The sequence below is a fragment of the Monodelphis domestica genome, chromosome 1 (genome assembly GCF_027887165.1).
Source record: "Monodelphis domestica isolate mMonDom1 chromosome 1, mMonDom1.pri, whole genome shotgun sequence".
Lineage (NCBI taxonomy): Eukaryota > Metazoa > Chordata > Mammalia > Didelphimorphia > Didelphidae > Monodelphis > Monodelphis domestica.
Window position 1 is genome coordinate 177,338,631 of NC_077227.1, and position 23,696 is coordinate 177,362,326.

The following is a 23,696-nucleotide window of genomic DNA, read 5'->3' on the forward strand; positions in this document are numbered from 1 at the left end:
TACATTGGGGCAACATCTTTCTCATTCTCTATTGCCTCTATCAATAACATAGAATCTCATCTGAATGATTGTAAATAGCCCCCTCATATCTCCTTCATATCATATTTCTCCATACTTCATTTTTCTCATCCAGCCTTATGAATTCATTGGCATAAGGAACTCCCTATACTAATGTTTTTCAATTGATAATCTAAGGGAGTTGTGGCAGTGAATAATTTGCTGAGGGCAACCTGACCAATATATGTCAGAGGATATGAATCCAGGTCATCCTAGCTTAGAAGTAGGCTATCTACTAAATCGTACCACTAGCCTGTTAAACTGGAAAAAACAAACAAACACAGAATTATTAAATAATCAGAAGAACCACTTTTTAATTAGGGGGGAAAGAGTGTGTGCATTCTTAGGTGTCCCGACAGAGCTGTGTGCCACAAACCCTCACAGAGTCTCCAAACTCTGCACTGCTCTGGTCGTGGACCCCTGGGGGCCTCACTACTTAGATGAAAAATTCCAAAGAGCCCTTAAAGTTGGGAATACCTTTTTAAGGGAACTGGGGATTGAGGGTGAGAGAGGATAGTTGATTGGCTTTACAATGGTAACAAAGAAAAATCCAGACAGGAATAACAGTGAGGGGTTGATGCATTACAATGGACACAGAAGGGGAAGATCCAGCTGTAAAAATGGAGGTGTGAACCACGGACTTCAATTCCCATAAGTCCTTGGTAGTTTCCAGAATTCCCCCAAATCCAACCTGAGATACCCACTTGCACTTGGTAAAGGACTTTGGCCTAAAGGAAGAAACCATTGGGACAAAAAGAGATACTAAACACCTGAAGGGATTAGCCATTCCTACTTAAACTACTTTAAGGTCTATTGTTAGTCTTAGACTCCTGAAGTTGAATTTTCCCTCAGGGAGAAACCTTCTTGTGACAAGATCAAACTTGAGGTTTTCACCTTCAAGCTAACTAAACTGGGGAGTCATCAGATCTCACTAGGCTATAAGTTTAGGGGGTTTTAGATTCCATGTAGACAACCTATCTTTCTTACTATGACCAAAATAGCTTTTTTATGTGTATATCTGATCCTGTCATTTATCTGCTCAAAAATCTCTTCCATTGTATTGATTCCTCTAAGCCTCTTCATATGAAACTATTCACCTTCAACTTTATCTCCTTTTCTCTCTTCCCAGCATATTCTTTTCTTATCTCTTGATTTTTTAATATCATCTCATTAAATTTACTCTCTGCTCTCTCTATATGCTCTTATTCATTTTCCTAATCTAGTGATACAGTTTTACAAAGTATCTTCAATACCTTAAGTATCCTAAGTAATGTAGGTATCTAAGTTACTCCAAGTATCACAGATATATTTTTTTAAGTTCTCCTTGCCCATTTCTTTTTTTTTTAATTTGGAACATTTTATTTAATTAATTAATTTAGAATATTTTCCCATGATTACAAGATTCATGTTCTTTCCCTCCCCCAACCCCCTCCCATAGCTGATGCACAATTTCACTGGGTTTTACATGTGTCATTGATCAATACCTATTTCCATATTATTGATATTTGCACTAGGGTGATCCTTTAGAGTCTATATCCCCAATCATATCCCTATCAACCCATGTGATCAAGCAGTTGTTTTTCTTCTGTATCACAGATATCTTAACCATATTATTTATTACCTTTTTACTAGGAATTTAATCAGTTTAACCCCATTATCACTCTTGAAGTACCTTAAAGAATCTTAAATATATCTTGTACCATAAATATCTCAAGTATTCTAGTTATCACTTCCCCATGCAAAGAATATAATCAGTTTAACCCCATTGTTTCCCTTGATTACCTTAAATATGTTAAGTACCATATCTCTTTTACCATAGAAATCTTAAGTATCCTAGTTATCACTTTCCCATGTAGATATGTGATTAGATTAACCTCACTACTTCCCTTTATTTTTTTCTGTTACATTTTTATGCTTCTCTTGGATGTCAAATTGGTCATCAAATTTTCTTTTTAGCTCTGGTCATTTCATCAAAAATGCCTGGAAGTCCTCTATTTCATTAAATTTCCATTTCTTCCCCTAAAGTATTATACTCAGTTTCACTAGGTAGGTGATATTTGGTTATAGGCCTAGATCCTTGGCCTTGAGGAATATAATATCCCTTACCTTATACCTTCTAGTCTTTTATTGTAGATACTGTACAATCCTGATTTTGGTTCTACGATATTCAAATTTTTTTTTCTGGCTTGCTATTTTCTCCTTAACTTGAGAGTTCTGGAATTTGGCTATAATAATCTTGGAATTTTTAAATTTGAGATTTCTTTTAGGAGATGATTGGTGGATTTTTTCAACTTCTGTTTCTCATTCTTGTTCAAGAACATCAGGGCAGTTTTCCCTGATAATTTTTTTTTCTAAACCCTTACCATCTGCCTTGGAACCAACCAAGGCAGAAGGTGGCTGCAATGAGAGTTAAGTGACTTGCCCAGGGTCACACAGCTGGGAAGTGTAAAGATTAAAATTTAGGGGAAACTGAGACAGGGTAGAAATTAGTTTCTCTCTGCAAGGAGTATTATATTTTTAGAGGTTTATTAAAGATTAAAATATAAAGAAAATACAAGTAAGAAAGGCACGTGCTAGGTGGGCCGAAAGGCCCAATTCAATTTCACTTACATCATGAGAAACGTCTGCTTGCCAGAGGAGACAGGAAGAAAAGAGAGAGCAAAAACCCTTTCCAATCAGGTTAAATGCCCCATCTCGATCTCGGCCCAGGTGAGATTACAAGGCATTCTGGGGAAGTGGAGCAAGGACTTTTGGGGATTGAAGTCCTGGATGTCTTTACTTAGGGAATTATTTTCCTATTTTAGGTATTGTATTTTCCTTTTTAGGAAACTGTTTTCTTTAGTAAGTTTTTGTTCTAAGATATTGATTTTTTTCTGTCAGTTTTTTCTAAATTTTCTTCTTCTAGGTCTCTTATTATTTTTGTTTTATCCTTTTTTTAGATCTCTGCCAGAAGTTCATTTTGGCTTGATATCCTTTCACATTTTCCTTTGAAGCATCCCCCATTTTCATTGTTCTTTTTCTGTCCTCTTTTGAACTTGTATTCTGGTCATCTCTTGCTGAAATATTTTTATAGTTTTGGGACTTTTTCTCGGTTTTGTTTTTTGGTTGCTCATTTTGGGGTCATTTTTTCCCTTGACTTTGTCTGTATGCTGAAGTTTCACTCTGTTCCTGGAGTGGAGAAAGTTCTTTCCAGAGCATTGTATTGTGCCAGGGGTTGGATCACCAGCTGTCTTGGTCCCAGACTGAGCATTCCATGGAAGTGGCCTGGTTAGCCTTCTATGTAGAGGTATGCAGTCACTCAGTTTAGATACCATTCACTCTGGATTGATGTGGGTTCTGCCCAGTCCTGCAGAGATTGGATCTTGTTGAGCTGAGTTTTCTCTCACTGCTGCCCCCAGTGGTTTACATCTAGCCTTTGTTACAGCTTAACTATGTAGGCTGCTTTCTTCCTACTGCCACCTGATCTATATTTAGTGTTACTTTCCGTTGGTTTCCATTCTTACCCTGATGAGGCTAGATCAAGCCAGCTATGCTCTTTCTCCTGCTACTTGTGCTGTATCATGTCCAAGTTCCACTGAGGCTTATTCAGCACTCTCTTTGTACTCTAACATTAGAGTCTTTCTTACTGTCACTTCTTGTTGTTCTGGCTAAGAGCACTGCTTTACCCTTTCGTTTGTTGGTTCTACTACTCCAGGATTCATTTTGAGGTGTTTTTGTTTCTTTGTGCTCATTTGGATGTGGTTGGCAGGCTCTAAATGTTTCTTGCTCTGCCATCTTGGAAACTGGAAGTCAACTCTGCTCAAAAATCTCCCAAGTTGCTTCCTATTGCCTCTAGGGTAAAATTTCAAACCCTCTAGTCACCTTTAGGGTTGCCTACTTGGAGTTCCTTTAGTACATCACGCCATCTTCTGTATCCATGCCTTTGTATTAACTGCCCCCCATTTCTAGAATACTTTCCCCCCTAACCTTCACCTTTCAATTTACCTGGATTCTTTCAAGATTCAGCTTAAATCCCATTTTTTGTATTACTTTCCTGGTCCCCTCAGTTGCTAATGCCTTCCCTTTTTATATTATCTTCATATTACTCTATATCTTGCATGGACCTGGTTATTTATCTATTGTCTGCTCCATTAGAACTGAGGGTGGGGATTTCTTTCTTTGTATTCCCAGTATTTAGCACAGTACCTGACACATAGCAGTAGTGCTTAATAAATATTTGTTGACTGACTATACAATTCAATTCCACCCTTCTTTTCAGATGTATCTCATAATATCTCACTTGACAGTCCAGTTAAACTGGTCTAATTTTTGAATCTAAATGTATTGTGTACTTTCCTACATGCTTTGATCAAGTTATTACCTGTTCCTAGAATATTCTTCTTCCCCATCTTGTTGAATTCCTACCCATCCTTCAAAGTCCAACTAAAATGGTTTAGCATGACGTTTTCAGCTATATTGTTGGATGTCTTCAGTGAGGATGAAAATGGCATTAAGGTCAGCCATTGCATTGATGGTAAATTATTTAATGTGAAAGGCTACAAGCCAGGACTAAAGTGGAGAGACAGTTGGTAAACTCCTTTCTGTTCATATATGATTGTTCACTCAATATAGCCTTTGAGTCTGAGGCGCAACAGAGCATGAATCAGTTTTCTGCCACTTGTGCTAATTTTGACCTGAAAATTAACATGAAGAAAGCAGAAAATTTCCACCAGACAGCACTGCATCATCCATATATAGAACCATTGGTTACAGCAAAGGGAGAAATTTTGGATGCTGTGGAGAAGTACACTTACATTAGCCATTTACATTCTAGGGCTCTCCACAAAGATGAGGTTGATGCATGCATTGCCAGAGCTAGCTCAGTATTGGGGAGTCTCTGAAGGAAAGTGTGGGAGAAAAAAGGTAGTAGGTTACCTACCAAAATGAAGGTTTATAGAGCTAAAGCTACAGGTTGTTGTGCTAACCTCTTTGTTATATATGCCTGCAATAACTGGACAGGATACCAGTGCCATGCCAAGAAACTGAATTGCTTCCATTTAAACTCTCTTGGGAAGATTCTGAAGATCATCTGGCAAGATTAGGTACTGGACACTGGGCTTCTTTCTCAAACTGAACAGCCAAGAATTCAGACTTTACTGCAGAGAGTGTACTTCCATGGGCTGGTCACATTATTTGAATGCCAAACAAGATTATTTTATGGAGAATTTACATGAAGCAAGTGCTCACTTAGAAGTCAGAAGAAATGATGCAAGGATACTCTCAAGGGCTTTCTGAAGAACTTTAGTATTGATTGTGAGACAATGGCAACATTAGCACAAAGCCATCCAGCATGACATGCTTGTATCACAGAAGGTGCTGTGTTCTGTGAGCAAAGCAGAATTACAGTAGTTCAAAAGAAATGTTAAATAAGCAAATTTAAAGATATCTCTATCCCAAATGTTCATATGGGATATTTGTACCTAACCTGTGGCAGAGCTCATATTGGTCAGATCAGTTAGAGTAAGACCCATTGTACATTGACCCAACATGATATCATTTTGATGCTCTTCAAGTATGAAGGATAATAATCAACTAACCAAAATATTAGATTTTTCATGAAGCCTTCCTGATACCTCATCAGTAATAACCATACAAATCTCTAATGCATTTGTCATATAATATTGTATATTAAAATCATCTGTAGTGCTAATTAAACTAAAAGTTCTGTGGAGGTAAGAATGATGTTTTAGCTAATTTAAGAATACTTTGCCCATAGTCAAGTGCTTAATAAATGTTTATTTATTTACTAGATCAATATACTACAAAACTAGAGTATAAGGGAGGCATGGTGAGACCACAGTTTATATGAAAAGTTCTGAGAGTCAGAAGTGTGATTTGGCAGCCAAAAAAGCTAATGTAACCAAGGCTACATTAATAAAGACATAATGTCCTGGAAAAGGGAGTTGATATTCCTGCTGTGCTTTAGCTTAGTCAGATGAAATCTGGAATTTTGTGTTCATTTTTGAGTGGCACAGTTTATGAAAGACACTAAGAAATTCAAGTGTTTAGAGTTAAGTAGTCAATATGATAAGAAGACTGGAGGCTATTTCAAATGAACATTGTTTAAATGAACTATAGATGTTTAGAAGAAGACTGTCAATGTTGTTCTGCTTGACCTCAGAGGATAAAGTTAGAAACAGGATTGAAGTTGTAGGGAGGAAGATTTATGCTCTGTGTAAGGAAAAACTTACAATCTGAGCTACTCCAAAGTATTATGGACTATCCCAAAGATGGTAGACTCTTTATTATTTGACATCTTCAAAAAAGTTTATTATTTATCAAATAACAAATATTTTATTTCTGCCTTCAGCCAATTCCCCCTTCCCATTGAACAAATTTCTTTCAAAAACCCTGAAAAACAAGTCCTTCAATACAGTTACATAGTTCAACAAGATAAAATCCTATATTAACCATATATATGTATCTCTTTCAACATTTTAATTTATCACTTCTCTGTCAGTAGGTGAATGATGTTTTACCTTCAATCTTTTCTACTCCTGATCTATTGTTGCATTGATCAGTATTAAATTACTTCAGTCTTATTTTTTAATTTCATCATTGGATACATTGTTCTACTAGTTCTACTCACTTTACCCTGCATCAGTTCATAAAGACCTTCCAAATATCCTCTGAAATTGTCCATTTCTTATCACAATAATTTCCCCATTATATTCATGTTATTCATTCTCCAGTAGGACAACTTCTTAATTTATATATTTTTGTCTGCCATGAAAAGAAGTGCCATAAATATTTTTATATACATAAATAGATATTTTTCCTTTTAAAATTTCCTTTGAGATACAGGTTTAGTAGTAGTATATCTGGCTTACATGTTCTCAACTAAAGGTGACCTCCCCCCCCCCCCAAGGTTCTGCCCTGAGCCCTCGTCTTTTCTTTCTGCAACATTAGTTACCATGGTTTAAGTTATCATCTCTGTGAAGGGGACTTTTCAGGTCCCTTTCCTGAACTCAAGACCCATGTTACTAATTTCTTGTTGGATTATCACCAAGGAGATACCATTAGGTATCTCAGACTCAACAAGTCTGTCCAAAATGGATCTCATAATCTCATTCTCCCATCCTAAACATTAATTCCCTTTTCATAAACTATGTTTAAGCCAAACTGGTTTATTTGCTATTTCCCAAACTCAGCATTCTATCTTTCAATTCTGTGCTTTGGCATGGAATGTACTTCTTAGTTCTTCTTACTCTTAACCTTCTTTAAGGCTCAGCTTATGTGCCATCTTCCACAAAAAGCTTTTCCTTATCTCCTTGCTTGTTAGTGTTCTCTCCATCCTGGTAACTTAACTGCTGAGCCTGGAATCAGGAAGACTTGAGTTCACATTTAACCTCAGATTGCTAGTTGTGTGACCCTGGGTAAGTCACTTAACCTCAGTTTCCTCAACTATAAAATGGGGATAATCAAAGTACATACCTCATAGGATTATGTGTGAAGATAAAATGAAATAATATTTCTAAAAATATTTCTAAAAATATTCTAAAAGTATAGTGCCTGACACATAGTAGCTTATCCTTACCTATTTTACATGTTATATATAGACTCCTTGAGGACAGGGACAATTAAAAAGTTTATCTTTGAATCCTCAACACCTAGTACAGTGCCTTGCACACTGTAGTTTAATAAATCCTTGTTAAAGTAAATTAGATTATAGTTCTCACATAGATTGACCTATATAACTCTCAATTTCTTTTCATAATTCTATGAAGAAAGAATTAGGACAGAGGCATTTGAGAAATGACTATATTTAGGATTTAGAAACTTAGAATTGTAATAATGTATTAAATAATTATAACTATTTGGTGTGTACTGTTTCTTCTGCAGCATTTTCATTGGGCACTACTTGTTAGGGGTCACACCAACACAATAATAATGTACCCTGATGTATGAAGTAGATACTTTGACTCCTAGTATATAAGGAGGTGAGGCATCATTGCCTTATGCCTTTAATTTGCTTTTCCTTTATTGGCACTCCTCAATTTCATCTTCCCCATCAGCAGTTTATCTGAATCTTTCCAGTTCATTGATTGACTTAATTGCCCCCGTTTTATGCGTTTCAGATACTCCTTCACCAGCTTCAACAAATAGCCTATCTTATGGGTGAGTTTCAGCTTGGGGTTTGATGGCTGCCTTAACTACACAATAAATATAGCTTGCTAGCCAACTGTCCATCATACAGGAGACAGACACAGCCCTAGGTTTGGAGTCAGAGATTGTAGGTGCTAATCCTGGCCTCTACCACCAAGTTACAGCAAACAAATCACATAATGTCCTTGAATTGTAAAGTGAGAAGATTGTTCTCAGCAATCTTTAAAGTCCCTTCCAGCTCGAGGTCTTCTGGATACTCTACTTTCCATATGCTTACCTGAGGGGCAAAGATTGCTCTTTGAGTTTTCACTACTGAAGCAGCATCTGCCCCACCCCCCTAAAAAAGCCACAACTATTTAAATGCCATTACCTAGATTTTTTAATTTTAAATACCATAGGTTGGGGGCTTCTAGGTGGCTCTGTGTATAGAGAGCCTGACCTAGAGATGGAAGGTCCTGGGTTCAAAGTTGGCCTCAGATACCTCCTAGTTGTGTGACCCTGGACAAGTCACTTAGCCCCAATTGTTTAGCCCTTATAGCTCTTCTGCCTTATATATAGTATTGATTTTAAGACTGAAGATAAGGGTTTCACAATAAATAAATAAATAAAATAGGTTGAGAACACTGTTTTCCCCCCATATGCATAATTTTGGCTATGCAAATTGGCCTGAAGTATAGGTATTGCCCCATACATAAAATTTGCTGTTTCATTCTCTCTACTGAGGGCTCCTTTCTCACATATTCTCCTTTAGGGCTCTCTCTGCTTCCTCAGGACCAGGGATTTTCTCTGTCTCGCCTTATCTAGGTGGTGTTGGTGGGACTACAGGTCTCATTCCCAGCCGCTCAAGTAAGTGGAATTACATTCTCAAAGGAGTGATTTAAAATTTTAATTCATATCCCCAGTACTTTCCCCAGCTAAAAACATTCTTGTTGAGCATTCTAATGGAAAAAAATTTTAATGAAAAATAATTTTGTGGGTTATACAGTTAAAATGTGAATCCAAACTAAACCTCAGACAACCAATGCAAGAAGGGTGTCACACTCCTGACCAAAAATTTGTGTCTACTTACCACTGAAAGTGATTAAAGGTGAAGAGAGAGAGGTCCTCAGACATTTTGTATTAAAATAAAGTCAAGGGGAAAAAACGATCTGATACAGTTGAGATATATGTACTCTTCTCTTCACCCTAGGTTTTTAGCTTCAAGGTAGAAACAGTAGATTGTAACTTTTAAATGATTTTTTAATATGTTGGCCCATGATAGATTAAAAAAAGAACAAAAGTAAATTGAATTTTTTTAATGGTGGTAATGGGTGGTATTTATCCTAATCTCTCAATTCATATGGGGCCAAAATATTTAGTTGTGACTTGGAAAAAACTATATTTGATTGTTGTCAGTAAACTGGGAAGGAGCTTATTTTTACTGATTATGAATTATAAAACCAAAACTCCTTCCTTTTTCTTGTAATGATCTTGAAAATAACATATGTGTACCTCTTTTGGATAACTGCCCTCTCATCATCTTTCTCCACCTTTTTCCATTTTTAAACATTTTCTACTTAAATAAACTTCTATCTCAGACCCTAGCCTTAAGAAAGGGAAGTGGTGGAGGCAGTTGGGTAGGTAGCTCAGTGGATTGAGAATCAGGCCTGGAGATGGGAGGTCCTAGGTTCAAATCTGGCCTCAGCCACTTCCTAGCTGTGTGACCCTGGGCAAGTTACTTGACCCCCATTGCCTAGCCCTTACCACTCTTCTGCCTTGGAGCCAATACACTCCAAGACAGAAGGTAAGGGTTTAAAAAAAAAAAAGAAAGGGAAGTGGTATGCATCATCTCTCCTTTAGTTATTTGCTAAGTGCTTTTAGAGCAACAAGAATAAACCAATCCTTTATGTCTGCCTCTGTTTTCTATGAGATCAGACTGGTCCTTCCATTGGGGCCCACAGCATTTAAGAATTGGCAGGATGGGTAATTGTCTTTTCTGTCCCCTCAGGTCAGAGTGATAGTAGATCTGCACCAGAGACTCCTGTGGCTCTCCAGCTACCAGTCCTGCAGGTGAGCCCCAAGTCACCTAATTTTTATACAAATACCCCACTGCTCTTTGGGCCCTTAAAGTAAAAGATCCAGTGGGAAAGTGTCCAACTCTGGATTTGTTCTAGAATGGTAGAGTTTAAACTGTGGGCAATGACCTGGGTTATCAGAGCTCTAAAGGGAAAGTTCTGAAATGGGTGGAGTTTGTTGTTAGAGATGCTGCTTGCCATTTTTTAGAATCCTATCACAGCATTTCAAAAGGATAAGTATTTTGGGAGGATACATCTATCCCTCTAGGAAAGGTAGCCACAATAATGCTTTTTTTTTTTTTAACAAGAGGATAGAACACTGGTCGGATCCAGTGAAATAGGCGGCACTTGGCCAAGAAAGAAGAGGGGCCACCAGGGAAAAGTTAGGACCCAGTGAATGATAAAACCCTTGCTTAAGCTTAATTTTCATAGTTTAGGCTTTGAGAATATTTATTCATTCCTTTCTTATTAAAAAAAAAAAAACCTTACCTTTTTTCTTAGTATCATTTCTAAGAGAAGAGAGGCAAGGGCTAGGCAATTAGGGTTAAGTGACTTGTCTAAGGTCATACAGCAATGAAGAAAGAGTATTTCTAACAAAGCTCTGTTTTTTTCTCAGCTCCAGGTCACCCCCCAGACACCTCAGTTACATCAAACTAGGTAGGTAATTCAAACATATATTCTCTATATTCCTCCTTAACAAGAATAGAGGTTCCAAAAATTCATCACTTAGAGAAAGAAAGCTTTCCCATGTCCCTGAAAAGTTTCCCCAAAATCCTACTACACGCCAGAGGGGCTGGGACATTAAAGCCTTGTCCATTCCCTATGACCTATAGAATAAACTACAATTTAGGTGGAGGATGGAAGAGCAACATCACATTTCCCTCCAAAATTATATCTAGTGGCTTGGTATCACAAGAACTTTGTTGCCTTCCTTGTTGCTCTCCACAATAGCTCTGTATTCCTTTCCTCTATTACAGGTTGTCCAACAACAGAGGAAGATGTGATTAGTTAGGGAGAATGAAGAGTGGACCTTTTCCTGCTCCTGAATCAACCTCTCATCCTTCTTCAATAGTCTGCTCCGTATATGTTGCCAGTGGGACATGCTATAGTTGTAGCAAACATTCTTTAGGATGTTCCTGGAGTGTTTAAAATTAAAAAAACAAACAGATCCCAACAATCCTTCTTGCTTCCAAGGTACTCTGCTCAAAGATTCCTTTACCTTTTGGGTATCTAGGAAAAGAGGTGGTTTTGGAAAGGTGGCAGTTTTTCTTCCTACAGGTCATTTGTAAATATCATTCTTATACAATTTAAATGGAGGATGTAGATACAAACATGGTGAAGACATTCACCAATTATACTTCACAACCATTTCATTTCTTAGTTCAGGGTAACATTTCTCATGGCCAGGAGCAAGCCCTCAACATTAGATTCAATTCTTCTCTCTACCTTGTCCTGTGCTTAAACACATATCTATATACTTGTAGCCTCCCCAAGGCCTAATTACTATTAAATGGACTTTTCCCTTGTTCTGTTTTTTTTTTCCCTGTAAAAATAGAAGAGTGCAGTGGCAGCTAGGTAACACAGTGGATAGAGCACCAGGCCTGGAGGCGGGAGGATGGAGGTTCAAATTAAATAGACGTTTACTAGTTGTTGACAAGTCACTTAACCCTATTTGCCTATCCCTTGCCACTTTCTGTCTTGGAACTGATACTTAGACAGAAAGGTGGTGTTTTTTTTTTATGGAAGAATGGAGGCATTTATATAGTCCTAATTTATTGATTCATGAAATAAAAAATAATTAGGAAGATTTTTTCTCTTATCAATATTCCCTCTACTACCAAGCATTTTAAAAGGAACAATTCTCAAAGTTCTCCATCTTCCTAAGCAAGGTTGAGCGTTCTAGGGTTGAAAAGAAAGATTCCATCATTGAACCAATTCAGAGGCTATCTGCTTTACAGTTTTGATGGAAAGGGAGAGGTTATTCATGATGAGTGAGTGGATAGGCTAGCTGGAGGATACTTCTCTTGAACCTGCCTCTTCATCTTTATTGGATATAATAGTTACCTACTTAAGTCAAAGAATTGTTTGTGAAGCTTCATTGATAGTATCTACTAATTGTTTTGCTTAAGTATTACATATCAGACTTACTACCTTAGTTGTCAAAAACAAACACTCAGAAGAGGCTGCCTCATGATGTATTGCATTCCTTATCAACCAATGTGTCGAAATAGAGGCTGAATGACATCTTAGCTGGAATACTGTGGAGATTCATCATTCAGATAGAGGTTGGAGTATATGGTCTCAAAGGCTTTTTACAACTGTAAACCTGAGTATTTTTCAGTTTGGGGGTGGAAAAGCCAAACAGCTAGATGGCTCAGTTAATAGAGCCCTTGGCTTGGAGTTGGGAGGAACTGAGTTCAAATCTAGCTTCAGAAGCTTCCTCGCTGTGTGAACCTGGGCAAGTCACTTAACCCCAATTGCCTAGTCCTTAAGGCTTTTTTTGCCTTAGAATCAATACTTAGTACTGGTTTCAAATTCCAAGAAGGAAGAGAAGGGTTTTAAAAAGTAGGTTTTGGGTAGGAAGATTTAGACAAAATTCAGAACAAGACATTTAATAGTTAGGATCTCACTATCTGAATACCTCTCTGATAAGTCTGTTGTAGCAAAGAACTTATATAACAGTATAGAGAGAGGATACCTCTAGGAGTCAGTGTTCTTTTGTTTCCAATACCCTATTGGAAAGATCAGGAAACTTTAAATATTAGCATTTGGTGGCAGAGAGAGACCTACATGGGGTTTGTGCAATTTCTTCTAGGAATGCTGGTTTATTGCTTCCTTTTAGAAAGGTGGTTTCCTTTTCTTTTGTCTCAATCAGCCTTCCACATTCCCTCCGAAATAAAAACTTAGAAAATCATAAATATTAAATACCATCTCACCTTACTCCTTAAGGCTCCAAGCCAGGAGTCTAGCCCACCAGAATGGCAAAATAGAAGACTGAAACAATTTTTTCTTTGCCTTTTTATTACATTTCTAGCAATCTGGGAATCTCTAGCTTTTCCTCTATCTTCAAAAGGAAACAGCACAATGATGTAGATTTTCTTTTTTATCCAACCCCAACTGATGAAAACCATCCCATAACAAACCAAAGATTAACTCAGAGGCCATAGTTTCTCTGTTCAAAAATATTCAACATAAATTAAGGTAGAAAAAAAAAGAAAGATTCTCTCCCTAGTGACAAATTCCCCAAACAAATGAAAAGCCAGAGTCTTATGTAACTCTGGCTTTGGGGAATGGGGGGTGTGGAGAGTAGAGAAATAACAGAGGGCTGGTTTGTAAAACCAAACCTGGAACCATCTTTCACTAGGTTCCTGAAGAGCAGACACCTCATCACCACTTGCTTCTTTTAGGGCTAAGTTTCTGCTCTATTTTCTATCACCTTTAGATTCCATCTAGATCAGCCACCACATTTCAGCCACACACAGCAGTACTTTCTTTGTGCTTTCTGGGAAAAGTGATATGACATGGGGAGAGTATGGACAAGGCATGATCCTAGAAGATGACAAGGGGCAGGATAGTTATTTCAAAGTTAGTAAAGTCAAAAATTAAGATTAGAAGTAGGGCATTTGCTGCTGAGTGGGCATAAGTAGTTAGAATGGTGTAAGATCTGAGGTAAATTAGAGAGAATGAGGACAGGCCAAGGTTCTAAACTACATAGTACCTTGGATATGCATTCAGAAGGAAGACAGTAAGGCAGCTTTGACCCTTACACTAAGGGAAAGTATTAGAAATGGCAAGATGCACTGAACCATACAGAGTTCCTATTGAACTTCAATCAGAACCCTTTTACTTTCTTTCATTATCCTTATATGGCTCATTATGGCCTTTAAGAATTGAGAGAAGCAGAGAGGGAAGAAGGAAGAAAGGGAAGGAGAGAGGGAAGGAGGGAGAGAGAGACAGAGACAGAGATCAATCTAGATTCCCATGGCAATCCAAGGTAGTTTGGGTCAAATTCTTAGCTCTCCTTCAGTAAAGGAATGATTAAAGACAACAAAGCCATATTTCTGGTTTCCTGTCTCCCCACCCCCAAGACCTTTACTTTTTGCCCATGTCCCCACCTTCCCCATACCAAACACACAACCTTTAAGTTCTTTGCCAACAAGGTAAGAAAAATGTGGGTTTTGTTTGTTTAAACAGTCACTAAGTTGGTTCATCTTCTAATAACAACATCCCCTCCCTAATCCCCCACTTAATCTTGTATGATCACTTCATCCTCTTCCTCTTCTTCTTCCTCTTCTTCCTCACCCCCATCCTCTTCTGGAAGGTCTTCTTCCTCTTCTTCTTCCTCTTCTTCATCCAGACAAACTACCACCTCTGCTGGCTCAGGTGATCGAGAGTAGAACCAGTCTAACACTTGCTGGGTGCTCAACCCTGACTCTAAACTCAGCCTAGGGAGGTCATCTTCTCGTAGCTGCTGGTGAGCTGTCCAGTACCGCTCCAGTGGACTTGTGTCTGGGGGAGGGGGAGGGAGGGGTGGTGGTGGCATCTCAGCCCATTCTTGCAAGGGCCGGGCTAGGGACTGTGGAGAAGGGGTAGCAGGTTCCTGGTAATTGGGAGGACCAGGCACTGCATTATCCCGAAACCACTTCAGTTGTCCATGCTTCAGGGCATATCGGGTGTCACCAAACCATTGGATAATCTCAGGCCTGGGCAGGCCAGTGATCTGTTCCAGTTTACAGTAATCCTCACGACGAGCCCATTGACACTGTAAAAAGAAGGACTTTAGAATGGCCAGTTGTTCTTTGGTCTTTCGCTTGGTCTTACGTTGGCGCTGCATATCTGGGAAGTAGTACTCTACAGAAGCAACTCTGCCTGGCCCTGGGCTATGTTGTAGACCCTGGGGCCAAGCTGGCTCCAAATGAGGAGGGAGTGCCTGTTCATTGGGGGAGGGTGGCTGAGGAACACATCCCAGTGACTGAAGGGGTTTAGAGGAGGCAGGGGCTCCATTAGCCATTACTCGGAAAGAAGAAGAGGTAGAGGAAGAAGGAGGCATGATGGACGCTGGCTCTTGCTTGCAACTATTAGTGAGCAATGTAATAGGTGAGGGCCTGTCCCGGGTATGTGGCAGATGGAAGCCTGTAGAAGGGTCCCAGGCAGTAGTTCCCAGGCCATGTGGTTGATGGTCAGGGCCTCTGCTTACTAGCTCCTTGGAGAGACCACTTTGTAGTTCCTGCCAAAAACCAGCTTGATGGGGGAAGGCCCCACTGCCAGGTACAACTAGGGGTTCCTTGGCCTTATGGTGGCCCAGGGATAGTGAGGAGGCCTCTTCAGGCTCCATCTTCAATCGTTTCACCTGATGGGTCTCACTAAGTGTCAGAGGGCCAATGTGGGTACCAGCTGAGTCTGGGTGTGGCCCTGGGGTGGGAACATCCTCAGGGGGTCGCCCTGCATGATGAGTAAGAGAAAGAAGGGATTTGAAGTGGAGTTGGTCCCGGTTGTAGACAACCCTGGCCCGAGTCTCCTCAATCTCTTCTGATGACCAGCTGATGCCACAGCGTAGGCGCTGGGCCATAAACCAGGTCTTAACTTTCTCCATCTGCAGTCCATAACGAAGGCAGAGCAGAGCAATGTCTGCTAGGCTGGGGTAGGGAAAGTAGCTGAAAGTCCGTAACAAGTGCTCGTTGCCATCTAGCTCACTGGTCTGGGCAGCCTGGGTCCATACGAGCTGTAGCTCCTCTGAGATAGGAGGGAGGCAGATGAGCCCTGGCGGGGGGCTGGCAAAGCTGTTGGCCTCTTTGTTGGGAGGCATGGTGATTTCTGACTTGTGCCCTTCTGAGATGGCTGTAACAACAGGAGAAATCATTTAACCACCAGGTTCTCTTACCTTCCTCTCACCTTCCCTGGCTTCTACCATCAAAATCTGTGCGGTAATATGAGGGAGGAGATGGCCATGTGGGCAGCCTTATAGCTCCTATCTTGTCCCTATTCAGATTTCCTTCAGGAGCCCTGCACATTGCACCCAGCGAGTCTAGTGGGACGTAAATGGTCTGTCAAGAGCTCTTTCAAAAGAAATAGGCACTTTAACATTCATGTTACAAACTGTTGGACAGGGCATAGAAAACTTTGACCAGGACAGACCGTTTACTTTCAGTGAGGGACAGCACAGTCGGTGACCTTTCTACCCCTCCCTAGGGCTTCAATGATACCTTGACAGGGAGCTCTGCAGTGGGTCCTGGCTTTGAAGATGGGGAAGGAGCTCTGCCAGCGTTAGACTCTTCCCCCTTCCCCAATCCCTGCAGTGAGCCCTTTGTGATTTGAGAGTAGGGATCCTAAGGGAAGGAGAAGGGGAAGAAAGTTCCCTCCATGCCCCCAGGTGAGGTAAGACAAACAAGAAGTTACCTTCTTAAACCCAGCCCTGGAGGCTTCTCTTTTTGCTCTTCTATGGCAAATATGGGATTGTTCACTCCTACCAGGGATAGATACACACACACACACACACACACACACACACACACACACACACACAGTAGGTCACGTGGAGGTGGAGGAGGGAGGGAGGATTCTCTCCAGCACTGTCAGCCTCTGAACAAAGGTTAACCCTTTCCCCACCCCCTCCTCTTGTCTTTGTCTCCTCCATCAGCTCAGCCAGGCCCTAGGGATCCCAACACAGTGCAGAAGGACTGCTCCCATCTCCTCCTCTGCCCAGTGGTCCTCTGAACATGGAAGCTGGCAGGCACTACAGGGCAGCTTCTAGTCCGCCCTAGATGGGGAAGAGCTTGAAAGCATCTCCAGGAAATGTAGAGTGGGGGCGGGGAAGAATGAATAAGAAAGCCAACAACAGGGCAGTCCTCGGAGGTGCCCCGTTTTCACGTTCCCAAACATCTCAATACTTTGAATCATAACCCCAGCTCCCAATAGCTTGCTACTGTGTGCTTCCATTACTCATCCCTCTTAGCTGAGACTATTGAGGTATAGTGTGAAGAACAATGGATTTGAGTGTCAGATCTGATTTCCCTTGCCCTGTGATATTGGTCAAGTCATTTACTCTCTTCCAGGACCAAGCTTCTTTATAGATGAAATAAGGATAGCTCCCTTCCTTACCTCACTAGGCTGTGGGTAGGTGTTGTGATGACCAAATGGGATAATGAATGTGAAAGTGCTTGATAAACTGTAAAATGATACCAAAATACAAGACGGCACTGTTACCATCGAGTCAGTCCACCGCCTCCCCTCCAGCTCTATGAAAAATTACTTCCTGGCCTGGAATATTACTGCTCAGAGGTGAGGCCTATCCCTCTAGAATATCATTGAGTGTCACACAGCTGAATCCACACTGGCTCTAGAGTCAGAAGACCAGCATTCAAATCTGTCTCAAATGCTCACTGATAGAAGTGAGCCTCAGTTTTCTCCACTGTAAAACGGAGGAGGGGAAGTTGTTGACAAGTGGCTCTCAAGACCCTTCTAGTTCTAAATCTACTTTTCTATGATCTTAAGACAAATGAGGAAAATGCCTAATGAATTCTGAGGAGAGTACAAGGGTTAGATGAAGATTAGGTGGAGTCAGGAGAGTTTCATTTCATTTTCTCAGCTTTATGGGATGGTTTAGAGACAAGAAACATATCTTTGCACATATTGGGGGAAGGTGGGGTAAAAGGGCAAAGTTAAAGGATGTTTTCAAAGGTGAAAGACCCAAATATCTAAGGGTCAGTTACCCTTCTTCCCTGTTACGGTTCAGAGCAGCTAGACTGCTTGACTTCAAGAGAAGAACACCTGGATTTGAAGAATGCCTCAGGCACTTGAATGGGATTTGTAAGACCCTAGGGCTCCTCCGACTCTAAAAATGGGGATAATAAATGGTATTACTGTAGAAGCCAAATTCTGTAATGCATGTAAAAGGGCTTTGCAAACTTGAAAGTGCAACATAAATGCGAGGGGTATTAACTCTCGAACAGAAGCTCCTACCTCGCTCAGCTCAGATAAAGATGTGGCCAGGGAAGTTAGAGGTGGCACAAAAGGAAATTATGCTCATATGACCACCAATACCCCAGTGGAATCCTTGGGCCTAAGAACTGAAACTTATCCAAAATATTACAGATTCTGGTATGAAAAAATGCATCATATTGGCTGATAACTCCCTAGAAGAATTTGGTTTGGAAAGAGGAGAAAACCACTAACTAGATCCAGGGGCTGATTCATGAAAAAACAACCAAACAAGAAGGAGCATGGAAGGCACGACAAGGCTTTCTAGGTCCAGTTTGGAATTAAGGTTTGAAGGTCTGGCTAGGGAGTCCCGACTGCATCTTCAATATTTTTTATGTTTAAGGTACCCTTCCTTCCAACTTTTCCAAGTTCCGGTTAAAACAATCAATTCAGCTTCTTTTCTTACTTTCTTACTTTCTCTTACCTCTCCCCGCCCCCAGGGCATTCCTCTCACCTAAGTAAAGACAAAGCTCAGGAGACAAAACTGCTTTAGTCCGGGGATGAGGGGGAACGGAATAGTTAGAACCGCCACCAAGAGGGAGGCAGATTAGAGTCCAGCCCAGGTTTTTTCCCCACAAGGAGGGTGGCGTCCAGAGCAGGGCGGGGAATCCTGGTACCCCAATTTGATCCAGAGCCTAAAGGTGGAAGGTGGGTACTCCGGCCAAAGACCGCAGTTTCACTCAGTAGCAGCAAGGTCTGGGGTAATTTCTGACCATAGGATTTGGGGCTCCCAAGAATCTAAACTATTCAAACTGAGTAAAGGAAATGGTGGCACTGACCTTTAGAGATAAGCATATGGGGTGTGTGTGGCGGAGTGGGGTGGGGTGTGTGGGGGTGTGGGGCTGAAGGATGGAAAAGGGAACCAACAGGATTTGAAGACGGCAAAGGGGGTTGTGCCTAGTCAAATGGGGGGAGGGGTGCGCCAAACCTCCACTGGGTTCGGGTCGGTGCTTTGGGTGCATACTTTCTCTAAGAAGTTGGAGAAAGGTTTTCAGGATCCTGGGACTGCAAGTGGACCACTTGAGACCAGATTCGGCGGCTCCCCCTCGAAGTTTGGGAAAACTTCAAGCGACTTTAAAGAGTGGCAGTTGTTTCGGTGGGGCTGTACCGTGGCTTTTAGGGCGTGGGACTGAGAGAACTCCAAGTGGGATGCCTCTGATTTCCTCCATCCCTCCCATTCCCAACACGAACGGCCCAAGCCCAGCCCCCGGGGGGGAGGCCCAGGTGGAAGTGTTTGTGCAGGGGAGAGCGCTGCTCGGGCCTCCCGGCCCCCGCCTCGTATTTCTGGCGGTCAGGCTCGGGGACGGGGTGGGGGAGTTTACTTTCCCCTCCATTTCACAGCTGAGCTGAAAACAACAACAAAACCAACAAAGCGCAGAAGGGGAAGGAAAGTTGCTGCTTTCCGGACAGCGCCTGGAGCAGGTCTCAAGCCTCCAGTAGCCCCAGGCGGCGGGGGCCCAGCTTCCCAGCCCGCGACAGCCGCACAGCCCCCGACACCCCAGGCAGCAAGTACAGCGTCCCGGGCCGGGCGGCAGCGCCCCCGCGGGGATTCCTATTTCGGGACCCCGTCTACCTCGCCTCGGGACTGGGTGGGGGAGGTCCCGCACTCGGTAGGGTGGGGGTGGGGGTGGTCACTCACCGCGGTCCAGCCCGGGCGGCGGCTCCCAGCCTCGCACCATGGACCGAGGGAGAGGGAGGGAACAGGGGCAGGAGCCTCCAGAGTGACTGACCGAGTGCCCGGAGCCAGCACGGGGCCTGCCAGCGTAGAGGGCCGGGAGGGCCGGGTTCAGTCCCCGGAATGCGCCGGCAGTGCTTGCCGAGACCGGCCGGAGCAGGGGTGTTGGGGGCGGGGCGGGGCCAAGGGAGGTGGGCAGGGCAGGACTAGGCGGGGCCGGGTTGGTCGCGAGCCTCGATTGGCGGAGCTAGGCTGGCGGCTGTGGTAGAAACCGGCAGGGGCGCGCCATTGGGGGCAAGGAGCTCTGCCCCGCCCGCTATTGGCTGTCTGTGGTGCTCCGCCGTGGCGAGCTATTGGTTACCAGCGGCTCCGGGAAGCAGTTCCACGGGCCCAGGGTGCTGGGGAAACGCACCCCTCCGACCCCAAGGCGGCCGAGGTTTTCCCACCCACCCCCCCCAACCCCCGCTTCCTCCCATTCCTACTCCAGGCCCGGGATGCCACATAGCTCCGCCTCCCGCTACCCACGTGGCTTGCAGAGCCCAGTACTCATCGCTTTAGCAACACTACCTTCAAGCAACTAAAAAAGAAAGCCCCGACCAAACGCCGCTCCAGGGACCCCGGGCTTGGGAAAGACACATTGAGGGCGGGCAAGGGAAAGAATTGAGTGTTTGGTTGGCCTCTCCCCTTTTCGTTGTTGAGTCGTCATCCCACTCTTCGTTTGCTATTTCCTTCTCCAGCTCATTTTACAGATGAGGAAACAGTGGCAAACGAGGTTAAGGGATTTGGCTAGTGTCTGTGGTCACATTTGAATTTAGGTCTCCCTGACTCCAGGCTCAACACTCTATCCAATGTGCCACTAGCCGCCAGGCTTCTCCCCTGAGAATGTAGAAACCGCTGAACCTCTGGACTGGCTTTGCACACACTTGAACATGAAGTTCTGAAAACCTGTGTCTACTCAGGTGATAGGTGCACCCATTCAGGAATTTACCAATACTGATATAGGTCTTCGGGTCACCTGGGGACATTGATTAGGTCAGTCATGAAACCTACAGAAGGTGGCCCAGACAACACTTGAACTCAGACCTTCCTGCCCAGGGGTTCGGCCTTTCAAATCCACTAGGTCAAGATGCATCATTTGCAGGGCTTTTCAGGTTTTCCCTAAGTCTTCCCAGACATAGCTTCCTTCAGAGTTCCATCTAAAATCCTGTCTTCTCCAAGAAACTTTTCCAGACCCCCTGCTAGTGTGCCTTTTCTCAGTGATAGTGATTATCTCCAATTTATCCTGAATGGAACTTGTTTGTTTGTACATAGTTATTTGCATATGTTCTCTCCCATTGGACTCCCTCCCCAAGACTCATCAGACTGTGAGCTCCTTGAGAGCAGGGACTGATTTTTTTCTTTAACTTGTATCCCCCTCCAGTGTTTAGTACAAAGCCACATAGTGGAAAATTCGTGTTGACTTGAAAGGACTCCATGAACCCAGGAAGCTGTTACTCAGTTGTCCCGTTTGCCCTTTGCCCAAATTATGGAACCCTACAGTTTTTAATCCCTTGCCATTTGGGTCCTTTTCACAGTACACTTATTCTCTTTTCTATAGGATTTTCCTCATAACCACTTTGCTAAGTAGTTAGTAAGGGTAATAATATTCCTGTTTTAGAAAGTAGGTAATAGCCTCAGAGAGGTAAAATGTTTTGCTCATAGAACAGGCCTCAATTCTTCCCTCACAAGGGAGACCTCTAGCTTTTTACTTTAGGTTCTACTAGTCTACTTCAGGGTCTAGAGCCATTCTGTTTACCAGATTTCTTGATTGTAGGGAACTGTTCAAAATTGTAGTGCTGTTGGGTCTGTTTTTTGACCATTCATCCTGTTTCAGAACCTTGAAACAATATAACTATATGCAATCCTGATTCAGTTTTCTCTCTACTGCCAGCCAATCAACATATGCTCCATAGCTATCCTTTAGACTAAAATTTGGCATCATTCTTTTAGGGACACAGCCTTCCAAAATGAATCTAAAAAGAGACCTAGAAACTTTCCACCCCTCAGGTGAGGGCCAGGGTCACTCCTAATTAGGAGGGAAGCCCAGAGAATTTGCTAAAGTTATGCATGCTTGTGTGTCTGGTAAAGTTGGAGATTCAGTAGTTTATAACCCTCAAGTTCCAGGAGAGGGTGGAAAGGGCCTCTGGAGTTACAAGGCCTTGAGCAAATCACTCAGGGCTTCAGTTTCCTTATCTGTAAAAAAAAAAATGAAGGGGTTGTACTAGAATATCCTTTAAATTTCCCTTCCAGCTTTAAGTCTGTGGTCTTACAACCTAGATGCAGTGATGGAAGAAAAAGTGTTCCCACTGGGCTGCTGGGCATAGAGATGGGTGATGTGAAAAAAAATGTCATCAGACAGTGGAGAGGGGGAAAGGAGCAGCAGCTCCACCAGAGGCCCTCTGCCTTTCTAATAAGGAATTCTGGGAGTTGGGGGAGGGCAGCCACATGCCCAGAGAGTGTGCTATGCACGACATCTTCCACTGACCTAGAGGATAGGATCTAAATGAAACAAACATGGATTGACCAGCAAACATCACCATTGTGGCTATAAAACCAGGCCAGAGGATGAAAAATTTAACTGACTGTGAGAATTTTCCACAGCCCTAATTAGCCCTAGGTAACCTATATGAACCACCCCAGGGCATTGAAGTTTGGGGGTAGGGGGTTATTTCATAAAGACTGAGCCTGAACTGATTCTGAATCTATCATAACTCAAGCTACCTTGTCCTCTTGAGGCAGAATGGGAGGGCTAGCTCTGGAAAGATCAAGTAAGAGGGATGGAGGTGGGGCAAGGGAATGTTATTCAGTCACATTCTGGGGACTCCATTTGGGATTTTCTTGACAAAGATTCCAGTGGTTTGCCTTTTTCTTCTCCATCTTATTTTACAGATGAGGAAACTGAGGCAAACAGGCTTAAGTGACTTGCCCAGGGTCACATAGTACAAAGGTTCCTCTGTTCTTTTTAAAATCATTGCCCATAGGAGAGGGGATAGAAAGTGGGGGCACCAGAGGGAATGGATGAACTGAAGCAGTAAAGGGTTTTCTGTAGCAAAAGAAAACCACTCTTCCTATGGCTAGAGGTGACTATGGGAGCAAGGGTGGTTTTCCCCTCACCTTCACCTTGACCAATTCTCTAGGGCTTTTTTGGATCATGCATTCCGCATTTGAGTGTGGTCAGATCCTACTGACCACCAAGTATGTTCTCTGCTATTGCAGGAAGGGACAGAGTTAGTGGAAGCTAAAAGATGCTTATAATTTTTAGAATGGAGGACTGGAAATAGCAAAATATGCAGAGGAAGCTTGCAGGGATCCAGTGATGTGTGTGTGTATTGAGGGGTAGAGGTGGGTGGGAAGAGGTGGCCTGAGTGTGCTGGAGAGCCCAGGAGGATGGGGTATCATGAGGCAATCCCCACTCACCTCTCCTTGAGTCTCTGCTCCTCATGTTGAGTTTATCCTTCAGCATATCAGACTTTACTTACACCACCTTGTTGGAGGGAGGGGACATGCTGTAGTGACATCACAGCTCATTCATTATGATGCAACTAGGAGGCACTTGATTACTCTTGGTCCAGGGCCTTCCAGGGGTAGGGAGATTCTAGCACTTAAACCTAGTCAGACTGTACCACCACCAATATGGGGGTGGGTGGAAGGAGCAAGAAGAAGGGGGTTTTATCCTTTCAAAGTGGGGGGTCATTTTCTCCCTTTATTCTGAATCTACTTTGTATCCTGATCTGGACTGGGCAGAGAGG

At 42.5% G+C, this 23,696-nt stretch overlaps 2 protein-coding genes across 9 annotated transcripts in view; one reads left to right on the forward strand and one right to left on the reverse strand.

The window, feature by feature from the left end:
- The window catches only part of RNF212B (ring finger protein 212B), an 83,398-nt gene extending 71,965 nt beyond the window's left edge, over window positions 1–11,433 (forward strand). For all 4 annotated transcript variants that reach the window (XM_056810064.1, XM_056810062.1, XM_056810063.1 and 1 more), the window contains 5 exons: window positions 8,175–8,214; window positions 8,954–9,048; window positions 10,190–10,251; window positions 10,873–10,913; window positions 11,234–11,433. In XM_056810064.1, coding sequence (XP_056666042.1) covers window positions 8,175–8,214; window positions 8,954–9,048; window positions 10,190–10,251; window positions 10,873–10,913; window positions 11,234–11,264 — 269 coding nt within the window. In that variant the 3' untranslated portion in view covers window positions 11,265–11,433. The remainder of the gene's footprint in view (window positions 1–8,174; window positions 8,215–8,953; window positions 9,049–10,189; window positions 10,252–10,872; window positions 10,914–11,233) is intronic.
- A 2,881-nt stretch (window positions 11,434–14,314) lies between these two features.
- HOMEZ (homeobox and leucine zipper encoding) lies at window positions 14,315–23,541 on the reverse strand. 5 transcript variants are annotated; one of them, XM_007479820.3, is made up of 2 exons: window positions 23,365–23,541; window positions 14,315–16,094 (listed from the first exon to the last, which is right to left on the reverse strand). In XM_007479820.3, the coding sequence occupies exons 1-2, from the start codon at window positions 23,408–23,410 to the stop codon at window positions 14,503–14,505; spliced, it is 1,638 nt and encodes a 545-aa protein (XP_007479882.2). In that variant the 5' UTR covers window positions 23,411–23,541; the 3' UTR covers window positions 14,315–14,502. The 5 variants fall into 5 exon arrangements, with proteins under 5 accessions (XP_007479882.2, XP_056666036.1, XP_001380010.3 ...); XM_056810058.1 differs by lacking the exon at window positions 23,365–23,541 and adding an exon at window positions 21,704–22,447; XM_001379973.5 differs by lacking the exon at window positions 23,365–23,541 and adding an exon at window positions 19,873–20,105.
- Between the last annotated feature and the right edge of the window lie 155 nt (window positions 23,542–23,696).

Coding starts and splice junctions, on each gene's coding strand:
- HOMEZ (XM_056810058.1), bottom strand. CDS start 21,767: ATGGTCAAAAAACAGACCCAACAGCACTACAATTTTGAACAGTTCCCT. Junction 16,095..21,703: donor CCCTACAATCAAGAAATCTG/GTAAACAGAATG, acceptor CTGTTGTTACAG/CCATCTCAGAAGGGCACAAG.